The sequence below is a fragment of the Larimichthys crocea genome, chromosome XIV (genome assembly GCF_000972845.2).
Source record: "Larimichthys crocea isolate SSNF chromosome XIV, L_crocea_2.0, whole genome shotgun sequence".
Lineage (NCBI taxonomy): Eukaryota > Metazoa > Chordata > Actinopteri > Sciaenidae > Larimichthys > Larimichthys crocea.
The window spans coordinates 12,387,016-12,413,819 of NC_040024.1; the positions used below are offsets into that span (position 1 = coordinate 12,387,016).

The 26,804-nt window shown below is 43.5% G+C and overlaps 2 protein-coding genes across 5 annotated transcripts; both read left to right on the forward strand.

Annotated features, from left to right (window-relative positions):
• Positions 1–12,872, forward strand: tmem259 (transmembrane protein 259). 3 transcript variants are annotated; one of them, XM_019277024.2, is made up of 12 exons: positions 1–429; positions 1,527–1,915; positions 2,071–2,394; positions 2,792–2,978; positions 5,584–5,694; positions 5,787–5,909; positions 6,177–6,277; positions 6,447–6,504; positions 6,720–6,803; positions 10,192–10,324; positions 10,451–10,550; positions 11,421–12,872. In XM_019277024.2, the coding sequence occupies exons 2-12, from the start codon at positions 1,694–1,696 to the stop codon at positions 12,117–12,119; spliced, it is 2,142 nt and encodes a 713-aa protein (XP_019132569.2). In that variant the 5' UTR covers positions 1–429; positions 1,527–1,693; the 3' UTR covers positions 12,120–12,872. The 3 variants fall into 3 exon arrangements, with proteins under 3 accessions (XP_019132569.2, XP_027143693.1, XP_027143694.1); XM_027287892.1 differs by having other exon boundaries at positions 1–383; XM_027287893.1 differs by having other exon boundaries at positions 1–383; positions 2,792–2,924.
• A 316-nt stretch (positions 12,873–13,188) lies between these two features.
• On the forward strand, positions 13,189–26,801 carry LOC104936611 (uncharacterized). 2 transcript variants are annotated; one of them, XM_027287895.1, is made up of 11 exons: positions 13,189–16,468; positions 19,534–20,295; positions 20,404–20,641; positions 20,721–20,800; positions 20,901–20,944; positions 21,026–21,234; positions 21,411–21,646; positions 22,926–23,048; positions 23,253–23,436; positions 24,046–24,069; positions 26,371–26,801. In XM_027287895.1, exons 2-11 carry the CDS (start codon positions 19,588–19,590, stop codon positions 26,634–26,636), a joined length of 2,112 nt encoding a protein of 703 aa, XP_027143696.1. In that variant the 5' UTR covers positions 13,189–16,468; positions 19,534–19,587; the 3' UTR covers positions 26,637–26,801. The 2 variants fall into 2 exon arrangements, with proteins under 2 accessions (XP_027143696.1, XP_027143695.1); XM_027287894.1 differs by lacking the exon at positions 13,189–16,468 and adding an exon at positions 18,115–18,525.
• The last annotated feature ends 3 nt before the right edge of the window (positions 26,802–26,804 follow it).

Genomic DNA, 26,804 nt, shown 5'->3' on the forward strand with positions numbered 1-26,804 from the left:
GAAGGCACCTGACAGACAACGCTCTGGGTGAAGACCCTGCAGGACCCGTATTTCCGGTCTGTGGTCAGCAGCCGTCAGTGTCTGTTAGCTCCCGTTAGCATCTAACTGAGCTAAAGCTCAGACTGAAACTGAAGCTCAGACTGAAACTGAAGCTCAGACTGAAACTGAGCTGAAGTCTCGTCGGAGTTGAACTGTGTGAAGTCTCAGTCTGCAGGATTACAGTGACTCCGCAGAGCTAGCTGCGGGCTAACACCGCCCCATTAGCTGCTAGCGCCAAACTCCAGTTCTAACAGTGCTAACAGCTAGCTGCTGTTTGTCAGTCTGTGTTGTGATGACAGAGCGAGGAGACGCTGCTATGGACACACCTGCGCACTGAACTACAGGTAAGACATGCTAACATCATGGACACACCTGCGCACTGAACTACAGGTAAGACATGCTAACATGAAGCTAACGTTAGCCTGTTAGCTGCAGGCTGTTTATCAACAGGCCCCAAACAGACAGGACGGCCACAGAGTACACAGAATACTACAGAGTACTACACAGTACTACACAGTACTACAGAGTACCACATAGTACTACAGAGGACAAGGAATACTACAGAGCACTACAGAGTACTACAGAGTACTACAGAATACTACAGAGCACTACAGAGGACACAGAGTACTACAGAGGACACAGAGTACTATGTATAACACACAGATCAGAGTACTACAGAGGACACAGAGTACTATGTATAACACACAGATTACTATAAGTAAATGGAGTACTATAACAGAGTACTACATACATATATAGTACACAGACACTGTATTTGTATTTCACCTTTCAAACAATAAAAAACAATAACAAGTTAAAATGAAATTCTAATAAAATGTGACAGAAACTTTTATCCGAGTTCAAACGTCTGTGACGTGTTCAGGTCAGTCTGCACATGCTCAGTCACTCTGTGTTCATACCGTGGACTGACAGGTGACGGCTCGGCTCAGGTCTCTGACCCAGTCACATCTTAAAATCACTCTGTACATGTGACGGAGGCAGAATCGATTTTTGTTTGGATGAGCTGCAGACGCCACAGAGCAGAGAGTTGCAGTGATGGAGACAGAAATGAAGTTTGAAACGTTTCACAGCTGATAACACGACTAAGCCGTTAAATTAATATTTATCTGAGATGTTATGTTAGAGCTCGGTATCATCTGCTTAAAGATGAACTGTGACCCAGAGGAAGCTCTAAATGAAGAGCAGAACTGGACTGAGCCCTGAGGCACACCACAGTGAACATCTGACCTGCTGATCTGACCTCAACCAGCTGAGAGCTGAGTCACTGAAACCCACGTAGGACTGCAGACAGTCCAAGACAATCTCATGGTACCAAAAACTTCAGTGTAACAGATCCAGAACCGATGTGTGGCAGTGCAGTCTCAGTGTATTTACATACATTATCATGAAGAAAAGCTAACAGGGTAATGACTCAGTGAACATGTCACATGATCAGAGCTCTCATTGTTTCTTCTTCTGTTCCACAGCCTATTCTTCCAACAGAAGCATAAGATCAGATCAGTCCCTGATCTGATCTGAGGTCAGTCCCTGATCTGAGGTCAGGGTCACTTCACTGCAACACCCCTTTCAGAAGCCATGAATCTGACCTAGAGTCAGCTGTTAGTCTGTGCGGTGTGATCCAGAGACTGAGACCATGTCAGAGAACCAGGCCAACAACAACAACGTCCCTCTCAACAACAACAACAACAACAACATGGGACCCAACCGGATCCGGAACCCCAACATGAACCAGAACCCTCTCATCAACGTCCGGGACCGCCTCTTCCACGCCCTCTTCTTCAAGATGGCCGTCACGTATGCTCGCCTGTTCCCGCCATCCTTCAGGAGAGTCTTTGAGTTCTTCGTCCTGCTCAAGGTAAACGTCTTACATTATTATTTTGGCTAAACTCAGGCTGCTGCTGGGACACCAGATGCTCAGATCTGACCCCAGGTGTGAACCACCGGGTGTGACTGTTTCACAGACTGATTAAACGTGTTAATGACCTCGTGTCATCCTCGTGTCCTCCTCAGGCGCTATTTGTCCTCTTCATCCTTGCCTACATCCACATTGCCTTCTCTCGCTCGCCCATCAACTGTCTGGAGGTGGTGAGGGAGCGCTGGCCTCGTGACGGCATCCTGCGGGTGGAGATCCAGAGGAACTCCAGCCGAGCCTCTGTCTTCCTGCAGTACTATGGCTCCACGGGTCTCCAGGAGGAGCTGGAGGCTGAGGAGGGGGGAGGAGGTGTAGCAGGAGCAGGAGGAGGTGTAGCAGGTCTGAGCCTTGCAGCGCTGCTGGAGGAAGAGGAGGATGAGGAGGAGATGACCCTGGAGATGTTTGACAATAGCTCAGTGCAGGTAAGTCAGCAGGAGTCAATAACTCAACTCAACTTTACTTATTTATATAGCACCTTTAATACAGAGCTGTAGCCCAGAGCTTCAGAGCAGAGTACAAACAGAAAGAGACAACTAACAGTTCTTTAGGCAACAGAGCAGTTGCATGAAAAACTAGAGATTAGAAGAAAAGTAAAAAGCATAAAACTACAACAACGAAACAAATAAGAAGTAAATTAAGACCTATAGGGTACAAAGCATAATTTAAGAACAGTTGCAGTGAAGGTAGATCAGACCTGTGCAGTGAATAAGCACCAGAGAGAAAAGTAACAGGGAGTGATCAGGACCTAAAAACTCAGCAGTGAATGGCAACTAAGAATAAGAATCAGCAGGAGTGGGATAATGAGGATGTTTGTTACAGTTTGAGCTGGACATCGAACCTCGTCTGAAGCCGTCTCTGATTGGAGGAGATGTTGGAGGAGCAGCAGGAGGAGCAGCAGGAGCAGGAGGAGTGAACAACAGTCAGGATGTCTCCTTCAGCCAGACCCCTAAAGGTATGCAGCCGCTGAAGGAGTCAGTGTCTGAGCTGGAGATGATGACCAGAGCAGGTAAACCCTTCTCCTCCTCCTCTTTCTCCTCACATCATCTTCCTTCTCCTTCTCTCCTCCATCTCTCCTCCTTTTCGCCTCCACCTCTCCTCCTTCTCTCCTCTCCCCCTTCCTCTCCTCCTTAGAACACTTGACAACGCATTTGATTAGGGCTGCACAAAGTGGCCTGTAACCAATATCTCGATATTTTTTAAGCTATATCGCGATACACGATATATATCTCGATATTTTTGTTGTTGTTGTTTTGTATTGTTTATTTCTAAAAAATAATAATGTCATTATTACCTTGATAGCATTGTAATTGCTCAGAATCAATGTATAACAGTGGATTTACACTTGCTGTATGAGACACACCTCTTTTTATAGCATTTTAACAATTTTTAATACATTTCATAATGTACATATGAGCATTGAAGCAGTGCAGGATCATACTTGGCTTATGAGACACACCTTTTTAAATCACATTTTAACCATTCTTCATATTTTATAAATAAACGTTTAATACATTTAACACCCACCCCTTATTTTGACAACCGGAAGTGTCCACACGCTGCAGTAAGCTCGCGCTGACTTTCCCAGTTTTCTCAAAGTTTTAGCCATAAGGGCGCACTTGAAAATATTGGAGCAGCTGACGTGACCACGCGAAAACGAGAGACGGCGTGACCACAGTTGTTTTTCTTCGGAACCAAGTCGTCCGTCTCCATCTTCAATTAACTCGCTTGGGCTCTTCACTTCTCTCCTCACTTGTTACAGAAAGTACGCAGTGCGCAGGGTTTCTGGGTGGGCGGGGCAGCGTGCTGTGAGGAGCACCAGGAGTGACACAGGCAAAACTCCGGAGAATTAAATGCTGACGGCTTAAAACATTTACGTGACAAGTACTCGATGGTCGCGATATAGTAATTTCGTAATCTCACGTAGAACAAGCCGCGATATATCGAGTATATTCTATATGTCGCCCACCCCTACATTTGATTGAATTAGACTGCTGTCTGTTGGTGTCTGTTGACGTTTGTTGATGTCCGCTGCTGTCCACTGCTGTCTGTTGATGTCCACTGCTGTCTGTTGATGTCCGCTGCTGCCTGTTGATGTCCACCTGCTGTCTGTTGATGTCTGTTGCTGTCTGTTGATGTCTGTTGATGTCTGTTGATGTCCACCTGCTGTCTGTTGATGTCTGTTGCTGTCTGTTGATGTCTGTTGATGTCTGCTGCTGTCTGTTGATGTCTGCTGCTGTCTGTTGATGTCTGTTGATGTCTGCTGCTGTCTGTTGATGTCTGCTGCTGTCTGTTGATGTCTGTTGATGTCTGCTGCTGTCTGTTGATGTCTGCTGCTGTCTGTTGATGTCTGTTGATGTCTGCTGCTGTCTGTTGATGTCTGCTGCTGTCTGTTGATGTCTGTTGATGTCTGCTGCTGTCTGTTGATGTCTGCTGCTGTCTGTTGATGTCTGTTGATGTCTGCTGCTGTCTGTTGATGTCTGCTGCTGTCTGTTGATGTCTGTTGATGTCTGCTGCTGTCTGTTGATGTCTGCTGCTGTCTGTTGATGTCTGTTGATGTCTGCTGCTGTCTGTTGATGTCTGCTGCTGTCTGTTGATGTCTGTTGATGTCTGCTGCTGTCTGTTGATGTCTGCTGCTGTCTGTTGATGTCTGCTGCTGTCTGTTGATGTCTGCTGCTGTCTGTTGATGTCTGCTGCTGTCTGTTGATGTCTGTTGATGTCTGTTGATGTCTGCTGATGTCTGTTGATGTCTGCTGCTGTCTGTTGATGTCCACCTGCTGTCTGTTGATGTCTGTTGATGTCTGCTGCTGTCTGTTGATGTCTGCTGCTGTCTGTTGATGTCCACCTGCTGTCTGCTGCTGTCTGTTGATGTCTGCTGCTGTCTGTTGATGTCTGCTGCTGTCTGTTGATGTCCACCTGCTGTCTGCTGCTGTCTGTTGATGTCTGCTGCTGTCTGTTGATGTCTGCTGCTGTCTGTTGATGTCCACCTGCTGTCTGCTGCTGTCTGTTGATGTCTGCTGCTGTCTGTTGATGTCTGCTGCTGTCTGTTGATGTCCACCTGCTGTCTGCTGCTGTCTGTTGATGTCTGCTGCTGTCTGTTGATGTCTGCTGCTGTCTGTTGATGTCCACCTGCTGTCTGCTGCTGTCTGTTGATGTCTGCTGCTGTCTGTTGATGTCTGCTGCTGTCTGTTGATGTCCACCTGCTGTCTGCTGCTGTCTGTTGATGTCTGCTGCTGTCTGTTGATGTCTGCTGCTGTCTGTTGATGTCCACCTGCTGTCTGCTGCTGTCTGTTGATGTCTGCTGCTGTCTGTTGATGTCTGCTGCTGTCTGTTGATGTCCACCTGCTGTCTGCTGCTGTCTGTTGATGTCTGCTGCTGTCTGTTGATGTCTGCTGCTGTCTGTTGATGTCCACCTGCTGTCTGTTGATGTCCACCTGCTGTCTGTTGATGTCTGCTGCTGTCTGTTGATGTCTGCTGCTGTCTGTTGATGTCCACCTGCTGTCTGCTGCTGTCTGTTGATGTCTGTTGATGTCTGCTGCTGTCTGTTGATGTCCACCTGCTGTCTGTTGATATCCAGCTGCTGTCTGTTGACGTCTGTTCATGTCCGCTGACAGTGTGGCCTCAGGAGGAGTACATCGTGGAGTATTCTTTGGAGTATGGCTTCCTGCGTTTGTCTCAGAGCACGAGACAGAAACTCAACATCCCCGTCATGGTCGTCACTCTGGGTGAGACGTCTGTCTGTCTGTCAGTCACATGACTGTAAAACCTGTCTCTCTACCTGTCTGTCAAATGACTGTAACACCTGTCTGTCTGTCAGACCCCATGAAGGACGAGTGTTTTGGTGATGGGTTCAGTCGTTTCCTGCTCGATGAGTTCCTTGGCTATGATGACATCCTGATGTCCAGTGTGAAGGCACTTGCTGAGAACGAGGAGAACAAAGGTAAAGTTCCTCTGACTAAAGAACCCGGGTTCCTGATCCTCCTCTGACTACAGAACTGGGTTTCTGGCTAACCTGGCACTGAGATTTGTTGGTTGGTTTGTTTGTTGATTTGTTGGTTGGTTGATTTTTATTTTTTTATTTATTAATTTTTTCTGTAGTAGGTTGATTTGTTGGTTGGTTGAGTGACATAAAGGCTGATTGTCAGTGTTGATATTTGACATGTGAGTCAACAGCTGTTTCGTGATGTTACTGTGTGGTTCTCTGCAGGGTTCCTGAGGAACGTGGTGTCTGGAGAACATTACCGCTTCGTCAGTATGTGGATGGCCAGAACCTCGTACTTGGCCGCCTTCGTTATCATGGTCATATTCGTAAGTAAACAAGTCCTCTACAATGTGTTTTACAAAAACGGATCAAACATGGCAGTCAGGCGGTCAGTTTGTGTTACTGGAGTCTGAAGTCTGGGACCAGATTTAGACTGAGATTAAATCAACTAAATATTTGACATGACGGTCATAATTTGTGTTCTGTGTGTTTCAGACTCTGTCGGTGTCCATGCTGCTCAGATACTCTCACCACCAGATCTTCGTCTTCATAGGTCAGTTTCTGATCCACATCAATCGAGACCAGATTCATGTAATCCCTAAAATGTGTGTTATTACAGAACATGAAACGTCTGAAGGTTCTGATGACTGGATTGGTTTCCGTCCTGAACTGAATTTATATTTAAAACCAGATCAACTCTGGTCTGGAGGGTCTCTCTGGTCTTAAGGATCAGCTCTGTGTTGATCTGGTCTTGGTCTCTGTCCTCAGTGGATCTCCTTCAGATGTTGGAGATGAACATGACCATCGCGTTCCCGGCAGCCCCTCTGCTTACTGTCATCCTGGCTCTTGTCGGTAAGTTCACATCCTGGAAACTGTCAGGATATGGTTCTGATCCAGGTCTGACTCAGGATTCACAAAAAAAACAGCTTAATCTGTTAAACCAGTCAAACCAGGGTCAGGGTTCAGACAGGTGGCAGGTAATGCCTTCTAACCCTTCTCTGATTGGTCTCCTGTTAGGTTTATGAGTGCAGACAGTCAGGTTGTTTTTGATGCCATCACTTTTTTTATTTGTGGTCCAATATTTTTATTTTTGTTTCCAAAGGAGAAGGCCATGACACAAATCAAAGACAGTAATACAGCAAGTAGTATCCACTTCTCTTTACCCACCCCTCCAGAATACCCCCCCAGGATAGCGACATCCCCCCTCCCTCGGTGTCCCAACACGATCTTCTATGTTACATACAGCGTACAGCACATAGTACTTCAATCATATCAGTGTCCTATAGGCCAAAGTATGTGCATAAAAATAAACAAAAAAATAACAAAGATTTCAAATAAAGACATATTTCTGAACTCTAAATCTTTAACTATTGCCACCGCAGAGGTCCAGGTTCGGATTGTTTTCTGACTAGCCTCATGCATTCTTGCTACAGACAACTCCATGTAGAGCAGGGATGGGAAACTTAAATGATGGAGGGAGCAACCATTTTTTGTTGACATTACCAGAGGGCCACATAGAACCACACTCTTACCAGATATGATAAAAAGAAATACAAAAGGTTTTTCAGTGCAAAGGGCTATCAGGTCCATATACAGTCAGGTCAATAAATATTGGGACATCGACACAATTCTAATCTTTTTGGCTCTATACACCACCACGATGGATGGAACAAGATGTGCTTTAACTGCTGACTTTCAGCTTTAATTTGAGGGTATTTACATCCAAATTAGATGAACGGTGTAGGAATTACAACAGTTTGTATATGAGCCTCCCACTTTTTAAGGGACCAAAAGTAATGGGATAAATTAACAATCATAAATCACTTTATTATAATATTTGGTTTCAAATCCTTTGCAGTTAGTTACAGCCTGAAGTCTGGACTGCATAGACATCACCAGACGCTGGGTTTCATCCCTGGTGATGCTCTGCCAGGCCTCTACTGCAACTGTCTTCAGTTCCTGCTTCTTCTTGGGTTCTAGGGCATCTTCCCTTCAGTTTTGTCTTCAGCAAGTGAAATGCATGCTCAATCGGATTCAGGTCAGGTGATTGACTTGGCCATTGCATAACATTCCACTTATTTGCCTTAAAAAAGTATTTGGTTGCTTTCGCAATATGCTTCGGGTCATTGTCCATCTGCACTGTGAAGCGGCGTCAAATGAGTTCTGAAGCATTTGGCTGAATATGAGAAGGTAATGTTGCCTGAAACACTTCAGAATTCATCCTGCTGCTTTTGTCAGCAGCCACATCATCAGTAAATACAAGGGAACCAGTTCCATTGGCAGCCATACATTCCCACACCATGACACTACCACCATGATGCCTCACTGATGAGGTGGTATGCTTTGGATCATGAGCAGCCTTTCCTTCTCCATACTCTTCTCCTCTCATCACTCTGGTACAGGTTGATCTTTGTCTCATCTGTCCATAGGATGTTCTTCCAGAACTGTGAAGGCTTTTTTAGCTTGTTTGGCAAACTCTAATCTGGCTTTTCTGTTTTGATGCTCACCAATGGTTTGCATCTTGTGGATAACCCTGTGTATTCACTCTGGTGAAGTCTTCTCTTGATTGTTGACTTTGACACACATACAAACCTACCTCCTCAGGAGTGTTCTTGATCTGGCCAACTGTTGTGAAGGGTGTTTTCTTCACCAGGGAAATAATTCTTCGTTCATCCACCACAGTTGTTTCCCGTGGTCTTCCCGGTCTTTTGGTGTTGCTGAGCTCACCAGTGCGTTCTTTATTTTTAAGAATGTTTCAAACAGTTGATTTGGCCACCTCTAATGTTTTTGCTATCTCTCTGATGGGTTTGTTTTGATTTTTCAGCCTAATGATGGCTTGCTTCACTGATAGTGGCAGCTCTTTGGATCTCATATTGAGAGTTGATAGCAACAGTTTTAGAATGCAAACAGTATACTTGAAATGAACTCTAGACCTTTTATCTGCTCCTTGTAAATTGGATAATGAGTGAAAAACACACACCTGGCCATGAAACAGCTGAGCAGCCAATTGTCCCATTACTTTTGGTCCCTTTTAAAAAAGTGGGAGGCACATACACAAACTGTTGTAATTCCTACAACATCACCTCACTTCACCTGATTTGGATGTAAATACCCTCAAATGAAAGCTGAAAGTCAGCAGTTAAAGCACATCTTGGTCATTTTATTTCAAATCCATTGTGGTGGTGTATAGAGCCAAAAAGATTAGAATTGTGTCAATGTCCCAATATTTATGGACCTGACTGTACCTCAATGATGCCTTGAGTGCAGACTCCTGTGTGGTTGTGGCTCTGGTTAAAAAGTACCTGTTTTTTGTGTACTTTTGATTTGAGGTCAGCTACTATAGCTGCCCTTGCAGCTCCAGTATATTTCTTGTATTTAGCTTTGTGCAACGTGTTGTAGTGGCGACCTAAATTGAAATCTTTCATGGCAGATAGCGTCTCTAAGCATACTAAACACATAGGCTTTTTTTCAATTCTGTGAACAGATAGTCTTCTTCCCATTTCACCTGAAACACACGATTTTCTCAGTCAAGTTTGCGTTTTCCTCCACTCTTAGGCATATCTAGACTAGAGCTGAGAATCTTTGCCGGGCATAATTCTTATCATTTGAATCGGGCCCGGGCTTGTGTTATGACTTAACGTAAATAATCATGATCATGTGATGTGTTTCGATCTGCAGTCAGAGAATTTATTTTAGCCTAGGCTACTTTCCTGTTCAGACATTTGTAGTCCTGAATTAAAAATGTTCAAAATGTACAGCGCAAATGACTCATTCTTGACTGATATGCCATATGCGCACATTTAAATAACGTCTGGCTGCAAACAGGTTCGGGCTCTACAAAGCTGCCAATGAAAACGGGCTGGGCTCGGGTCTGACTTTAAAAGGCCTGTTTCATGCTCTAATCTGGACATCTGGACATCGAGTTAGGGCTGCCAGTGGCCCATCCCTGATGTAGAGTATGCTCAAAAATGGTTGTAACCGCAGGGTGCGTGTGAGTGCGTGGGGCGGCTTCCAGCGCAAGGCCAGCATTTTCTTAGCTGCAGTCAACCCTGCTAATAGAGTGTGGGTCCGAGTAGAGGACAAGTTCAATGATGAGGTGTCATTTAGAAGCAGTATTTTAGGAGAACACGCTATGTCTACCTCCAATAGGCCTGATAAAGTGGACGCCACATCAGGACACATATGTAAAAAAGTGGTTGAATCCAAACATGACTTGCTGATGTCACTTCCTGTTTGTCAGGCATGGAGGCCATCATGTCGGAGTTCTTCAATGACACGACGACGGCCTTCTACATCATCCTCATCGTCTGGTTGGCCGATCAGTACGACGCCATCTGCTGCCACACCAACACCAGTAAACGTCACTGGCTGAGGTGAGTCAGAGATACACAACATAAATACATCATAACATATATGAATGTATATATGTGTGTATGGTGTCAGTGAGAGGTTAGGATGTGGCGTCAGTTTGTGTTTCAATCTGTCTGTCTGTGTTTCAGGTTCTTCTATCTCTACCACTTTGCCTTCTACGCCTATCATTACCGCTTCAATGGTCAGTACAGCAGCCTGGCCCTCGTCACCTCGTGGCTCTTTATCCAGGTCAGAACCTCCAGAACCACTGCAGGCACAGTTAACACTAAAAGTTTGATCCATGTTTAAGTTCAGTTAGTTTTAACATCGGGCAGCACTGACTTGAGTGAACCCTGGAAAACAAACCACAGTTATAGTTAGAAGAACGTTACTGTAATGTTCCTGTTAGCTCCATGATGCTAACCAGCTCGCTGTTTGCTAATCACCCATCTGCCAACACCACAAAGAAACCAGCACCGGACCCGATGCCGGACCCGAGCTGCACAACCGAGCCACAGCCAGCCAGCTAACCCTTAGCCTTAGTTACAGTTAGCTTGTTAGCTCCTCATTTGTACATTTAATTTATTGTTAAATAAACCCGTTAGCATCATGGATCGCGTTAGCTGAAAGCTACAATAACATTTAGTGTTTAGTAATAACGTTAGCTAGCATCAAGCTAACGTCAGCTTGTCACATATATTAACATTAGCTAAGCTACCGTTAGCTCAATTCAAGTTCACTCTTGGCTCACTAAGCTAACTTCTCCTCCTTGTTCCTCTTTCTCCTCCTCCTTTCTCCTCCTTTCTCCTCTTCCTCCTCCCCTTCCTCTTTCTTCTCTTCTTTCTCCTGCTACTCCTCTTTCTCCTTCTCCTCTTTTTTTCTCCTTCGCCTCTTTCTTCTCTTTCTTCTCCTCCTCCTCTTTCTCCTCCTCCTCCTCTTTCTCCCCTTTCTCCTCCTCCTTTCTCCTCTTTCTTCTCTTCTTTCTCCTTCTTGTTCCTCTTTCTCCTCCTCTTTCTCCTGCTACTCCTCTTTCTCCTTCTCCTCTTTTTTTTTCTCCTTCGCCTCTTTCTTCTCTTTCTTCACCTCCTCTTTCTTCTCCTTCTCCTCCTCCTCTTTCAGCACTCCATGATCTACTTCTTCCATCACTACGAGCTGCCTGCCATCCTGCAGCAGATCCGGATCCAGGAGATGCTTCTTCAGAACCAGCAGGCGGGTCAGGCCAACCAGACGGCCCTGCAGGACAACCTTAACAATAACCACAGTAATGCTGCTGCAGGACCAGGACCAGGACCAGGACCAGGACCTGCACCTGCCAACACTACCCAACCTGGACCCAACTCCACCCAGCCAGGTCCTCAGACTGGCCCTCAGCCCCCGTCCTCCTCTCTGGCAGCAGGAGGTGGAGGGGAGGTGAGGTCGGAGCTAAACTGGGTCGCTCAGACAGCCGCCATCATCACTGAAGCTTTGTCCACCTCCAACCAGACCTCCTCCACCGCTGACCCTGTGGATGGGGTCGACGGAGGAGGAGGGTCAGGCGGTCAGGGGTCAGAAGGACCAGCAGAGGTCAGTGTGGTAGCCGAGTTCTGGATGGGAGGAGGAGGAGGTGGTGGAGGAGGAGGTGAAGATCCAAAGGTCGTCTCAGTAGAAATTAAAACCACATCAGGAGGACCCGAGCCTCCACCCAGCCCTCCAATCAGAGGGCTCCATCCTGAGGGGGCGGGGCCATCAGAGGTAGCCCCCCCACAGACAGACTGCCCCCCCTCACAGAGTCCAGGTACAGACTGCAGACAGCCGAGCCCGTCACAGGCGGCGTCCTGAGTCCAGGTGTAGTCTGGCTGATATCATCTTACCTGTCTCGACATGTGCCTCAGTCTGTCAGCTGATCAGGGTGACTCACTGATGAGTCATCGATGAGTCATCGATGAGTCATCGCGCCCTCGTCCTGACAGACTGAAGCCCAGACTTGATTTTTGTTTCCATCTGCTTTTATTTTGAGAAAAAAAAAACTCTTTGAGAACAGGAAGTTGTTTTGGAGCGTCGACCCGGCGGATCAGGACTTCCTGTCAGAATGGATGCCTTATCAGTAATCTGAGGACGCTTCAGAGACGTCAGCAGCTGATTGGTTGTGCAATATGATGCCAGCTGTGTCACATGTGAGGCCCTGCCCCCTGGCAGAGGGCGTGGTCGTTCACTTCAGGTGACTTCAGGTGTGCCTCGTCTCTGATATCGATTTGAGACATATACGCTCATTAATAATTCATCAGCTCATTATAATATTGTATTTCCATAGGAACTGATTAAAGATCATCAGTGTCTGATTATTGATCTGACGAGTCACCTGAACGTGCACGAGTCACCTGAACGTGCACGAGTCACCTGACTGCACCACGCGGGCCGATGCCTCATGGGGGCGGAGCTAAAGTGTGATCACTTCAGACAGTGGGGGTTTGTGGGTATTTTTTTTTTGTTTTTCTTCTTCGTGCCTCTGCTGATGACGTTGCCTCGTTAGTCGACCTGAAACTCATCAAAGTGTATTTAACTGTAAAACCAGTAAACGAGCACAGCGAACCATTTGACGCGTCACGTCTCATTCTTTCAGCTCCAGTTGATCATGTGATATGGTTCAGGACAGGAAGTCAAACCAGATTTACAGAGTAATGTCATTTATTTTGAAAATAGTCTTTTACTTTGACAGCGAGCTTCTAATTAACGCTGGGGGATAGGGTAGCAAAGCAAAGAAAAACTTTTACCGCGAGTCACCAGAAATGGCAGCACTGAAGAAACGTAAAGTAGGAAGTGAGTGTAGAAGATTTCAAACACGGTGGGAAAATGAAGATTTCTTCAAAGAAATCCACGGAAAGAATCTGTTTGATATGCTGTGATAGAGTACAATGTTCGGCACCGTGACACCAAACATCAGAAATACACATCGTACGCTGGTGCCGATCATGAGGTCGCTAAACGTATTGCCCAGCACGGCAAACCGTTCTCAGACGGTGATTGCATAAAGCAGTGCCTCATCAAAGTCACAGAAATGCAGGATTTCAACAACGTGACCTTACAGAATACAGAGGCGCGGAGAATCGAGGACTTGTCAGCTAACTTGAAACTTCAGCTTGTGCTTTTGATTTTTATTTGATAGCATGCGATGAGAGCACAGATGCCAAAGACACCGCACAGGAGTAGATGATTATTTTTGCTGTACGGAGGAGCTGCTTGATGAGCACAACGACGGGTAGAGATAATTGTGAAGCTGTGTCAGAGGCAGTTGAAAAGATGGGGCTTAAATGGGAAAAGCTCTGTGGAGTAACAACGGATGGAGCTCCGGCCATGACAAAGGAATGGCATCGATGGTGTGCGCCAAGGTAAAAGAGAGCGGAGGTGAGGCTGTCAGGATGAACTGTACAATCCACCAAGAAGCACTGTGTGCCAAGACTGTCCAGCTGGGTGATGTGATGAACACTGCTGTAAAAACTGTCAACATAATTCGAGCTAGAGGACTGTACCACAGAGAATTTCAAGCTTTCTCATCTGATGCTGAATACAGGGATGTACTCTACCACTCTGAAGTGCACTGGCTCAGCCATGGCTCTGTGCTGCAAGTTTCCTCTTATGAGACGCCACACAAAAAGGATGATGAGCCTGTTCGGCTTAACATACATGTGTGAACAAACATTTTCTCTGTTAAATCAGAACAAAAGCAGGCTGAGAACCAGAATTACTGATCGCCATCTCTGTGAAGTCACTTTCTCCTGACATGTCAGCCATCCTTCAATCCAAAGGACAGCATCACTGAGTGCAACGTTTTTCACATTATAGCTGAGTTCAAAATACACACAGTATTCTTGTGTCAACATGTCACCTCTAGTGCGTGGCCCTTTGTTTATTTTTTGAATTTGGCTCTCACTAAAAAAACTTTAGACACCCCTGATTTAAAGGAACGATATGTAACCTTGTCTATAACAGTGACATCTACTGGTTAAAAGTTGGTACTGCAGTCTAAATCTGAAGCTCGCAGGTTCAAAGATTGGAGACACTTCATGAAGCATCTTCTACGTCAGTCTGACTTCAGAACCAGAACCAGTAAAAGGTTTATGGCAAGTACGATTTTTCACATGCAAAGACTTTGTTTTGGTGAAATTGGTGCTTAACAAACATTGTGTAAAAATATAAGGAAGATAAAGAAAATCAAGTTTTAAAAATATAAACAATACAAATATATACACTATGTTTTCAAATGGAAAGAGCAGTACAGCTTACAGGAACTGTAAGTAGCAGGTAGTGTGTAAAAGTTGACAGTGTGCAGAATATTTGAAATGTGCAGGTATTTAACAAAACAAGGAAGTCCAGAGATGCTAAATAGCTTAAATTCAAATTAATTTCAATGTGTAAAGAGTCATCGTCTTTGACGTTTGATGATGATGATGTCTTTGAGCGATGACGATGGCGACGAGGATGATGAAGATGGTGACGATGACGACGAGGATGATGATGATGATGATGACGACGACGACGATGGCGGTGATGATAATGACGGTAACGATGATGATAAAGTTGTAAAAAAAAAAAAGGAATGTTTTTTCTGAAAATTTCATTTTCTAAAAATATTTTTTTTTATTCTGTAATTTTTTCTCAATATATTTTTTTCTAAAAATATATTTAAAAAATCTGAAAATATCCAAACTTTTTTTGAAAATATACAAAACATTTTTCACGAAATATTTTTGTCTAAAAATATTCCAACATTTTTCTGAAGATATTCAGACATTTTTCTATTATTGTCTCATTTGTCTCATCATAGTTTTCATAGTTTTTGTTCGTCTCATTATCATCCCGTCAACGCCTATATTTTCGTTATTTAAAGATTCACATTTTGTCCTGCTGAGTCACATGATCAACAACAAGCGGCATCATGTGTCTACAGACCACAAGTCCAGATTAGTCCAGATCAGATCAGATCAGACCAAATTAGTCCAGATCAGACCAGATCAGACCAAATTAGTCCAGATTAGTCCAGATCAGACATTCAGACCGGTTCTCACTCGTTTTTGTTTTGGTCTTGCTTTTTCCCCATCATGCTTTGTGGCCACATTTTATGTTTCTCTATAAGTCCTAATAAAAAGTCTGATCCATTCTGTAAAATGTTCCATGCAAAATGTTTGTAAACGTTCAGGTAATGATTCTGACTTCATTAATAACTAAAACATGAAAGTTGAAGTTGTGACCTCCTTAACAGTCGACCTGTCCTGATTGAACTGTGGTTCTGATGGAAAGTTCTAGTTACTGAGTCGTTTAAAAAAAAAAAAAACCACCAGCAGCACAAAATAGAAACAGGATGTGTAGAGCAGGGCATTGTGGGTAAAAACCTGCAATCTGATGATGTGAACTCATCGAGTCACATGGTAGTCTCTCAAACATCGAGACTACCAAGAGGACCTGATGGAGATTATATTATAAAATATAAGCTATGACTAATTTAACTAACTTTTGAGTCTGACCTGCTCTGTATACATGAACCTGAATTCATAGAACAAACTCACATCATTAGCATTAGTTAGAGTTAGTAATTAGGGTCAGGGGGGTAAGTTACGTTAGGTAGGTAACTGTTGTTATGTATTATAAGTCCACACTATTGTGATTACTGTTCTCACACCTTGGATTTTTGTCACCTATCTATGCTCACTTACTTTGTCCTACAGAAACCATTCAGACGTCATGTTCAGCTCATTTATGACATTATTGCTGTTATTTTACTCATTCATACCGTTCATACTTTCAGCTACAGACTTCATTCAACTTTAAACTTTATTACACTATTCTCCTGTTTTTCAGCTCATTTCACATTTTTGCATCAGACATTTCAGCAGAAGGCATCCACGCCAAATATTCAGCAGGAAATGCAGTTTTCTAGTTGTTTATTAATGAAAACGGATAAACTTTGAAGTTGTGACCTCCTTAACAGTATCATGTCCTGATTAAACTGTGGTTCTGATGGAAAGTTCTAGTTATTGAGTAATGTTAAAAAAAAAACATTATGACATTTAAAACCACCAGCACCTCAAAACTGGAAACAGGAAGAGTAGAGCTGGGCATTGTGGGTAAAAACCTGCAATTTGATGATGTGAACTCACAAACATCGAGACCACCAAGAGGAACCGACAGCTCTGGTAAGAACCAGGCCAGAATAATTCTATTATTAAACATAGTGTTACATATGATATATTAATATTAAACATAGTGTTATATATATGATTATTAAATATTGTATATGTTAAATTATTAAACAGTGTTACTTATGATAATATTAAATATAGTGTTATATATATGATTATAAAATATTGTATATGTTATATTATTAAACATAGTGTTCTATATATGATTATAAAATATTGTATATGTTATATTATTGTTATAATATTGTTATGTATATAATATTTTATATGTTATATATTAAAAATAGTGTTATATATATGATTATTAAATATTGTATATGATATATTATTAAACATAGCGTTAAATATGATATAGTAATATTAAATATAGTTTTGTGTATGTTATATTAATACAAAATATCATTTTCAATTCAGTTTTTATTTCTGTAACTCCATATTATAGCAAAAGTTATCTCATGGCATTTTCTATACAAAGCAGGTCTAGACTGTACTCTTTATAATATTATTTACAGAGACCAACAGTTCCACCATGAGCAAGCACTTGGCGACGGTGGTGAGGAAAAACTTTCTTTTAACAGGCAGAAACCTCGAACAGACCCAAGCTCGTCAGTAGACAGTTATCCAACATGACCGGTTGAGTTAAAGATAGAGAGGGGCAGATAGGTGGGGGCAGGGGTAGCCAATTTAACAGGTAGCCAATGCACAGAAGCCAGAATGGGAGAGATGTGATCTCTGATCTTGGTTCCTGTCAGAACACGTGCAGCAGCATTCTGAATTAACTGCAAAGTCCTCAGAGACTTATTGGAGCAGCCTTATAACAAAGAGTTACAATAGTCCAGCCTAGAAGTAACAAATGCATGGACTAGTTTTTCTGCATCCGCTTGAGACACGATGCGTCTGATTTTAGCGATGTTACGTAAGTGGAAGAATGCAGTCCTTGAAATTTGTTTTATGTGACGTTAAAGGACAAATCCTGATCAAAAACAACTCCAAGATTCTTTACAGTGGAGCTGGAGGCCAGGGTGATCACATCTAAAGTAGGTGTAGTAGGTCTGCCAGAGGGCAGCAGGTCAAACAGGTGGTGGGTGGGATGGATGTTGTCTCTCGTAATGGTCTGCGCTCTGCGGAGGCAGCAAGATGTGTGAATGTCTTTGAGGGAGGGGAGGGGAGGGTGCAGCCCACGATCTTCTGTGCTGTCTTAACCACTCTCTGGAGCTTCTTCCGGTCTGCCTCAGTGCAGAGGGAGAACCACACCGAGGAGCAGTAGGTCAGGATGCTCTCGACAGAGGAACGGTAAAGGGTTAACAGCAGCTTCTGGGTGATGTTGTTCTTCCTGAGCACTCTCAGGAAGTGCAGACGCTGTTGAGCCTATTTGACGACAGCCTTGGTGTTAGCAGACCAGGACAGGTCAGCAGAGATGGTGGTGCCCAGGAATGAAGGTGTGCACTCTCTCCACTGAGTCGCCATTGATGGTGAGGGGAGGCGGATCTGCTCTGTGCTTCCTGAAGTCCAGGATAATCCCCTTAGTCTTTGTTCACTGCACGATCTCGTCTCTGTAGGCTGACTTGTCTCCTCCTGAGTTTAGCCCCGCTACAGTCGTGTTGTCAGCAAACTTCACGATGGTGTTGCTGCTGTGGGCCGGTCTACAGTCGGAGGTGTATAGGTTGTAGAGGAGCACACACCCCTGTGGGGAGCCCGTGCTGATTGTTTGGGTGGAGGAGAGGTGGGGGCCAAGTTTGACTGTTTGGGCCCTGTTTGTGAGGAAGTCCTTTATCCAGCTGCAGGTGAGTGGGGGAAGTCCGAGGTCAGACAGCTTTCTAACCAGGATGACAGGGACAATCGTATTAAAGGCTGAGCTGAAGTCTATGAAGAGCATTCTGACGTAGCTCTCCTGATGTTCCAGGTGGCTCTGCACGGTGTGAACAGCGATGGCTACGCTGTCTTCGGTTGATCTGTTTGCCTTGTAGGGAAACTGATGGGGATCAAAGTAGAGGGGGGGTGGACAGGCTTGGATGTGTTTGAGGACCAGCTGCTCCAGACACTTAGTGATGGTGGGTGTCAGTGCGATAATAGACTAACAGACTATGAAAATTTGTTCATGAATTCTAAGAAAAAAAGAAAACAAAGTGGAAGACTATTAATAAACAAAAAATGCTCTGGGAAAAAACACTAATCAAAGAGAAAATAAATCAACAGAAAATCTCTCCGCTAGGAGGAAAACAAAAGGCTATGAACTATAAACTCAAAGCTTTGTCAGCAGTTTTAAATTAGACTCGATGTCGCCCGCTGCGGCCCCCGGGATGCATTTAACTATGGCCCCCGGGATGCATTTAACTATGGCCCCCGGGATGCATTTAACTATTGCCCCCGGGATGCATTTAACTATGGCCCCCGGTGTCGCTAACTTCACGTTTCAGACTATGGAGCTGCCGATGACCAGAGTTGGCCTCTCAGCGGGTGTGTCGCTGAGCGGGGAGAATCTGTTAGAAACGTGGAGCGGTTGGTGGTGTACCGTGGGATTCAGTTTGGGGCTATGCCTCCTTCGAACAGTCACCCAGCCTCCCAGCTGCTCGGGAACTACCGGGGGACGGCTAACTATAATTAAACATAGTGTTACATATGATATATTTATATTAAATATAGTGTCATGTTTGTTGTATTATTGTGTATAGTGTTTTATATGTTACATTGGGTCCTGGTCCAGACTGAGGACTGATGTTTGGTTTTATGAAAATATTTAAGTTGACACACAAAAGACTGACAACTCTGAGATTTTCATCTATTTTTGTTTGTTTGTCACAAAACATTGAATATTTATCAAATATTTAATTATTAATTAATTCATTAATTAATTGTATTTATTAAGCCACGGTGGAGCCACGTCGATGGTGTTTGTAATGACTCTGACTTATCAGATGGGGAAAACAAGAATCATGAATATTTTAATGATCTCATTAAATGACATTATGCATAAATAAATTAAAGTTGTTTTTTGATTTACTTATTATTCTTATGTTTCTTTATTCAGTTAATTTGAAATTTTTTATCTTGTCTTTCAGAATTCTTCTGCCAGCCTGTCAGTCACAACATAGAGCAAACCAATAGCCTGAATCATGGGTAATATGTTGAAGCCTGTTCAGGACTTATCTCAGGCCCTGAAGAGAAGGGCAAGTGTTCAAACGAGGATGAATGAGCCGGTGGTCCAGGATGTGGTCCAAGATGTGGTCCAGGGGGCGGTTCAGGGGGCGGTCCAGGAGGTGGCCCAGGAGGACCTGCTGCAGGCAGAGCTGGCAAAGTTGCAACAGGTAGATCTGTGGAGGGTCCAATGGGGTCTCAGTCAGAACCTCCTGCCGGACTTTCCCCCTGTGCCCCCACACTGGCTCCGATCTGCTGACGCCACCAGCACTGCCAAAACCATGTTGAAGTGTTACCATGAGCAGGGGGCACTGGCGATGCTGAATGCGGTCCTGACAATGATCGGCCTTGGTCATCGGGTCAACTACACTGCAGAACTACCAAGACCAAGACTTATACTGGCTCCAAAACCTGATCCAGACTTTGTGCAAACCTGGCGCAGGAAGCTAATCAGCAGGATGCAGCAGCCGGACATTGTCTTGGACTGCCTGCAGGACTCCGGGATCCTGAAAACTGCAAACAGGGAGGCCATCAACATCTTTGCAGCACACAAGGAGAAGAACCGGGCTCTGGTGGACCTGGTCCTGAGAAAGGGGGATGAAGCCCAACAGGTGTTCTACAAGGCCCTCAGCCAATCAGAGCCGTTCTTACTGCAGGAACTGGAAGGAAGTCCAATCAGGATCAAGGTCTGTATTCATGACTGACTGGGATTGAAGAGCAGTCAGTCATGGTCCTGATATATGATGTCATCAGTGTGTTGTGGTCCTGATGTATGTTCTCACTGTTCCCCCCAGAATCCTTCAGAGATGTCAGTCCTTGCAGAGATGTTGGAGTTTCTGGTCTCAGAGGAGCTCAGATGTTTCCAGTGGTTAGTCAGTCACATGACTGATGATAGCTGCTCTCCTATTGGTGGAGAGCAGCTACAACATGCAGACAGGCCAACAACACAAAGACTTCTGGGAGAATATTTTGGATCAGAACAGGGGGAGACGGTTGCCAAGAACATCCTGCTGAAGATTGTGCCAATGCTCAGTATGTCCACACAAACTGTGCTAAGCTAGGCTAATAATACAGGTGTGATCACTGATCTAATGATGTCATTGTACTGCAGGTGTCTGTCTGCGAGGAAAAGCAGTGACATCACAGAGTTCGAGTAACATCAGATCAGACATGAGCATGGACACATCAGTGGTAAGAACATTATGATGTCACTGCGATGTCACCCCTGATGGGGGCTGATGATTGGTTCATTTGTTCAGGTTCTGATCGATCACCTGTTTGATCTGTTTAGGTCGAGATCACACCTGAAGTCTTCAAGGACGGAAACATGTTCAGGTAATGCACAGAACCAGTCCAGAACAGAACAGAACAGAACAGAAGCTAACTAAGCTAAGATTCGTTGACTCGGTTCTGCAGGTTGCGTTGCTTCCAGCCGGGCATTTTCCATTGCCGTGAGACCGGCCTGCTGTTTGCGGGCGTTGGTGACGTGGTCTACCAGGTGATACCCTGGGACGTGGACTTTCTATCCTCTAAAGGTCTGAGGCCGGCTGGACCACTGTTCAGGTTCACAGTGATAACAGGAAGCTTCCACCAACTCTACCTGCCGCACTGTCAGCTGACTTCAGGTGGGGTGGGGGTTATCATGGCTACATGTGTGTGTGATGACTTTCACATGAAATCTGTTTCAGAGAAGTTTTAATAAAAAGCAGTGAAGAGATTTGATTATTGATGATCAGTTGATTTCTAACAAATATCAGCTGATCAAAGATGACTATGAATAATATATTTTTTGTAACTGCAGATGATGCTCTGAAGTTGTCTGTAGCTCATGTCACTGGGGACAGCGTGGACTTCATCACACCTGGTCAGGTGACAGAGCATCATGTGATCATTGATGTCTCTGGATTCTCATGTTTTGGTCTTGTGATGCCGGTGGCGTCCAACAGTCCAATCAGTGGCCTCGTGCTAATCTTCTCTCAGCTGAGTACCCGCTCACTGTTCATCCTGCTGCTGCAGCGCAACGTCAACCTCCCTCAGGTACACAAGCCACTCCCACAGACAAGTTACCTGTCATTTTATCAACATTTTTAATTGACTAAAACATTAATAAATATATCAATGAAACAAAAACTTTTTTTTAATTAACATAAAAAATCTTTAATAAATATTTAATAACCTTTGTTATGTAAAGAAACTTTGAGCTTTGACTTCATTGGATTATCGGCAGTTTACCTGACTGACACCTGATCTACAGTGCTGCTCAAAAGTTTGTGAACCTCTGAGCATTTGGAGTTTTCTATTGTTTCATCCTGATTTCCTTATTTAATCAAAACCATTATTGTTAATGAAATAACAGGTGCAGGTTATCAATTCAGTATACTCTATAAACTACTAAATCAATTCTGTGGTCAAGACTGAATAAAAAGGGTTTTTGGTCGACTTATGTTAGTGGTGTGAGTTCTCCCAGTGAGACTGTTGAATAAATAAATAATTATAATAATATAAATAATATTATAAAGACCTGCTCTGTATGAAAAGTGTCATGAGATAACTTTGTTATGATATGGCGCTATATAAATAAAATTGAATTGAACTGAATTAAAACAAGCAGTTAAGTAGAATCTGGTGGGACAAATTGGAGGCTGAATTAACCACTGAAATGGGCCAATAACATCAGAGATGTTTAAGGACGAAATTGTGCATCACTGATTGAAACAGAGATAAAACCAGGTCACTTTAGTCTTACCCAGGTGAACCCATACAGGTTAATCATGCCAATAATGCAATATTCTATTAACTGAAAGGGTTCACATACTTTTGCACCAATGAAATCAGATTTTTTTCTTAAATCACCAATAAAAATAGAAAGAATGACAATATAACCATTTCTTTATTTTGAGTCCATTATTTGGAATGTCAGTATTGTGAATTGGGGTATAACTTGACATTACTTTAGTATTTACAAATTGACAAATGTAGAGTTCACAAACTTTTGAGCAGCACAGGGTCTTGTACAGTGTATCCTGGCTTTGACAGTAGTCGTCCACATCTCATTACCCTCAACACAGGGGTGCCCCAGGGCTCGGTGCTGGGGCCCCTTCTCTTTGCTATCTATGCAACCTCCGTGGGTCAGATTATCCGCTCACATTACTTTTCCTATCACTGCTCTGCAGATAATACTCAGCCCTATTTCCTTCTGACGACCCCTCGGTCTCTGCACGGGTCTCTGAATGCCGCTCAGAAATATCTCCATGGATGAAGGCATAAAAGCATCCGCAAAATGATTAACTGTCAATGTAAATATTCTGATCTCCAGGTGATAAAAGACTGGAAGCAACGGAGTGGAGCCGAGTATGTAGAGACAATACCAGACTGCGAGCTGATCCCGAACCAGATGTACAAACTGAGTGCAGAGCCGATCACATTCATCCAGCCAGAGGTACACTTCAACTGCTTTCGTCAGTCTGTTCTGTAGCTGTTTGTCATTCTTCATTGATTAGGCTTCACACATTTCACACTCACAGTTCTTTTTATAAATCTAACTTGACTGACACTCCATTTACTTCAGTCAGTTAAATTCAAACTTCTCCTTTCCTTTAATTGTTGTCAGTCTTTAAAACTGTTCTTTTATTTTATTTTTCAGAGTTCAAAGTTCGTGAACTTCAGCGACTACAACAACTTCCTGGCTTCGTTTCAGGTGCAGCTGGCAGCTGACGTCAGGAGGGTGGAGCTACAGCTGATGAGATCCGTGACTCCACTCCCTCTGATTGGCTGGCTATTTGGCTCCATAGAGTCTGTGGTTTGGCGCCAAGTTGTCCAGATGGGAGGTCAGTAACACAACACGCTAATGCAACATGCTAACACAACATGCAAACACATGTTACGTAGGTGAAAGAAAGCTGTCCTTGAAAAGGAAAACAAATCCTGATAAAAGACAACTCCAAGATTCTTTACAGTGGAGCTGGAGGCCAGGGTGACCCCTGAAGTAACTAAGTCTTCAGAAAGAGAGTTTCTGAGGGGTCCAATTACAAGAACTTCAGTTTGTCTGAATTTAACATCAGAAAATTAACTGATTGGTTTCATCAGGCTTGATCGATAAATTGGGTGTTATCGGTAAAAATGATTCCTAATAATGTTCCCTAAAGGAAGCATATATAAACTGAATAGAAGTGGTCCTAGTACAGAACCTTGTTGAAGTCCGTGACTAACTTTGGTATGCATGGAGGATTCATCATTGACATGAACAAACCGAGATCTATCGGAGAAATACGACCAGCTCAGTGCAAGACCAGTGTTTAAGACTTTACTCATTGATCTGTACTAAGATTTCCCTTCACGCATTTCCATCTTTGACTACAGCTCTTTTTTATAAACATTTAGAAACTATTGTTTCTGTTTTTAAAATAAACTTTATTGTTTCTGTTTGTGTTTTTCAGTGGCCTCATCTCTCTCCACTGAAGGTAACTTCAACAAACAAATCATCTTTGAAAAAACTGTGAAAAGTCCATAAAAACATTTCATCATTTGGTCTAACACACGTTCTGGTCTGTAGTATAACACGTGTTCTGGTCTGTAGTCTAACAGACGTTCAGGTCTGTAGTCTAACGTGTTCTGGTCTGTAGTATAACACGTGTTCAGGTCTGTAGTCTAAAGTGCTCTGGTCTGTAGTCTAACGTGCTCTGGTCTGTAGTCTAACACACATTCTGGTCTGTAGTCTAACACGTGTTCTGGTCGGTAGTCTAAGACACGTTCTGGTCTGTAGTCTAACCTGTTTTGGTCTGTAGTCTAACATGTGTTCTGGTCTGTAGTCTAATGTGTTTTGGCCTGTAGTCTAACATGTGTTCTGGTCTGTAGTCTAACGTGTTCTTCATGTTTAGGTCTATAGTGTGTTCTGACAGGAACCAAGATCAGAGATCACATCTCTCCCATTCTGGCTTCCTTGCATTGGCTCCCTGTTAAATCTAGGATAGAATTTAAATTCTTCTTACTTACAAAGCTCTTCATGGTCAGGCACCATCTTATCTTAAAGAGCTCATAGTACCTTACTACCCCTCTAGAACACTGCGCTCTCAGGACGCTGGGTTCCTTGTTCCTTTTTCCTCACTGGAACCGAGGGTCTAAGGACAGAGGGTGTCACTCCCTGTACAGATTGTAAAGCCTCAGAGGAAAATGGACTTTGTGACTTTGGGCTCTACAAATAAAATCTGATTTGATTTGATTTATAGTCTAACGTGTTTTGGTCTTTAGTCTAACGTGTTCTGGTCTGTGGTCTAACACGTGTTCTGGTCCGTAGTCTGTAAATAAATCAAATCAGATTTTATTTGTTGAGGCTTTACAATCTGTACAGGGAGTGACACCCTCTGTCCTTAGACCCTCGGTTCCAGTGAGGAAAAACTTGCCCACAAAAACCTTTAACAGGGAAAAAAGGTGGAAGAAACCTCAGGAAGAGCCACAGAGGAGGGATCCCTCTCCCAGGACGGACAGACGTGCAATAGATGTCACGTGTACAGAACAAATCAACACAAACATATTGTACAATTACATGACGATAAATACAAGAATTACAATGACTGATAAAATGACAATGAATTACAATGACTGATAAAATGACAATGAATTACAATGACTGATAAAATGACAATGAATTACAATGACTGATAAAATGACAATGAATTACAATGACTGATAAAATGACAATGAATTACAATGACTGATAAAATGACAAGGAATTACAATAATTAAAATGAAATGAATACAATGACTGATAAAAGACAATGAATTAAATGACTGATAAAATGACAATGAATTACAATGACTGATAAAATGACATGAATAAATGATGATAAATGATTACAGTACAGTGAACCTGTGATAGAATAGAAAGACACAGATGCTCAGCAGCAGCAAATCATCAACTAACTATAAACTGTGATGGAGATATGGCAGCAATAAGATGCATTAATGAGACATGTTTACAGATGGTGGTGGATAGAGATAGAGAGACAGACAGACAGAGAGAGAGAGAGGAAGTCCCTGGCAGTCTAATCCTATGGCAGCATCACTAAGGGATGACCTGAACCAGCACTAACTATAAGCTCTATCAAAAAGGAAAGTCTTCAGTCTACTCTTAAAAGTGTTGACAGTGTCTGCCTCCTGAACCCAGAATGGTAGTTTGTTCCACAGAAGAGGAGCCTGATAGCTGAAAGCTCTGGCTCCCAATCTACTTTTGGAGACTATAGGAACCACAAGGAACCCAGCGTCCTGAGAGCGCAGTGTTCTAGAGGGGTAGTAAGGTACTATGAGCTCTTTTAGATAAGATGGTGCCTGACCATGAAGAGCTTTGTAAGTAAGGAGAAGAATTTAAATTCTATTCTAGATTTAATAGGGAGCCAATGCAAGGAAGCCAGAATGGGAGAGATGTGATCTCTGATCTTGGTTCCTGTCAGAACACGTGCAGCAGCATTCTGAATTAACTGCAAAGTCCTCAGAGACTTATTGGAGCAGCCTGATAACAAAGAGTTACAATAGTACAGCCTAGAAGTAACAAATGCGTGGACTAGTTTTTCTGCATCCGCTTGAGACATGATGCGTCTGATTTTAGCGATGTTACGTAAGTGAAAGAATGCAGTCCTCGAAATTTGTTTTATGTGACGTTAAAGGACAAATCCTGATCGAAAACAACTCCAAGATTCTTCTCCATCTAAAGTAACTAAGTCTCTAGAAAGAGAGTCTTTCATGTGTTCTGTTCTTTGCTGCGTCAGTTTGTGTCCCAGAGTCTGCCGATGTGAAACTCCTGCTCATCAACATACTCAACACTCTTGTGATGGAGGACTTAAAAACCTTCCAGCGTTTCCTGGGTTTGCAGTCTGATCCAATCCCCATCAGCCGGCTGGAGGGACAAGACAGGATCAGAACCGTGGACTTGATGGTACAGCAGTACCACACTGAGGGGGCCAAAGAGGTCACAGAGAAGATCCTGAAGAGAATGAACTACAACAATCTGGCAGAGAAGCTGCAGAGGACCTGATTGAGAGTTTGAAACATTGAACGATTATATCCTCAAACATCATCATGACTCTGCAAGATCTCATCAGGGACCCTGTATGTCTGTATGTTCTGGACTGTACTGGACTCTAAACCTCCTCTGACCTGTGGGGTCCCCCCAGAACATGTTTGACCTGTTATTATTACAACT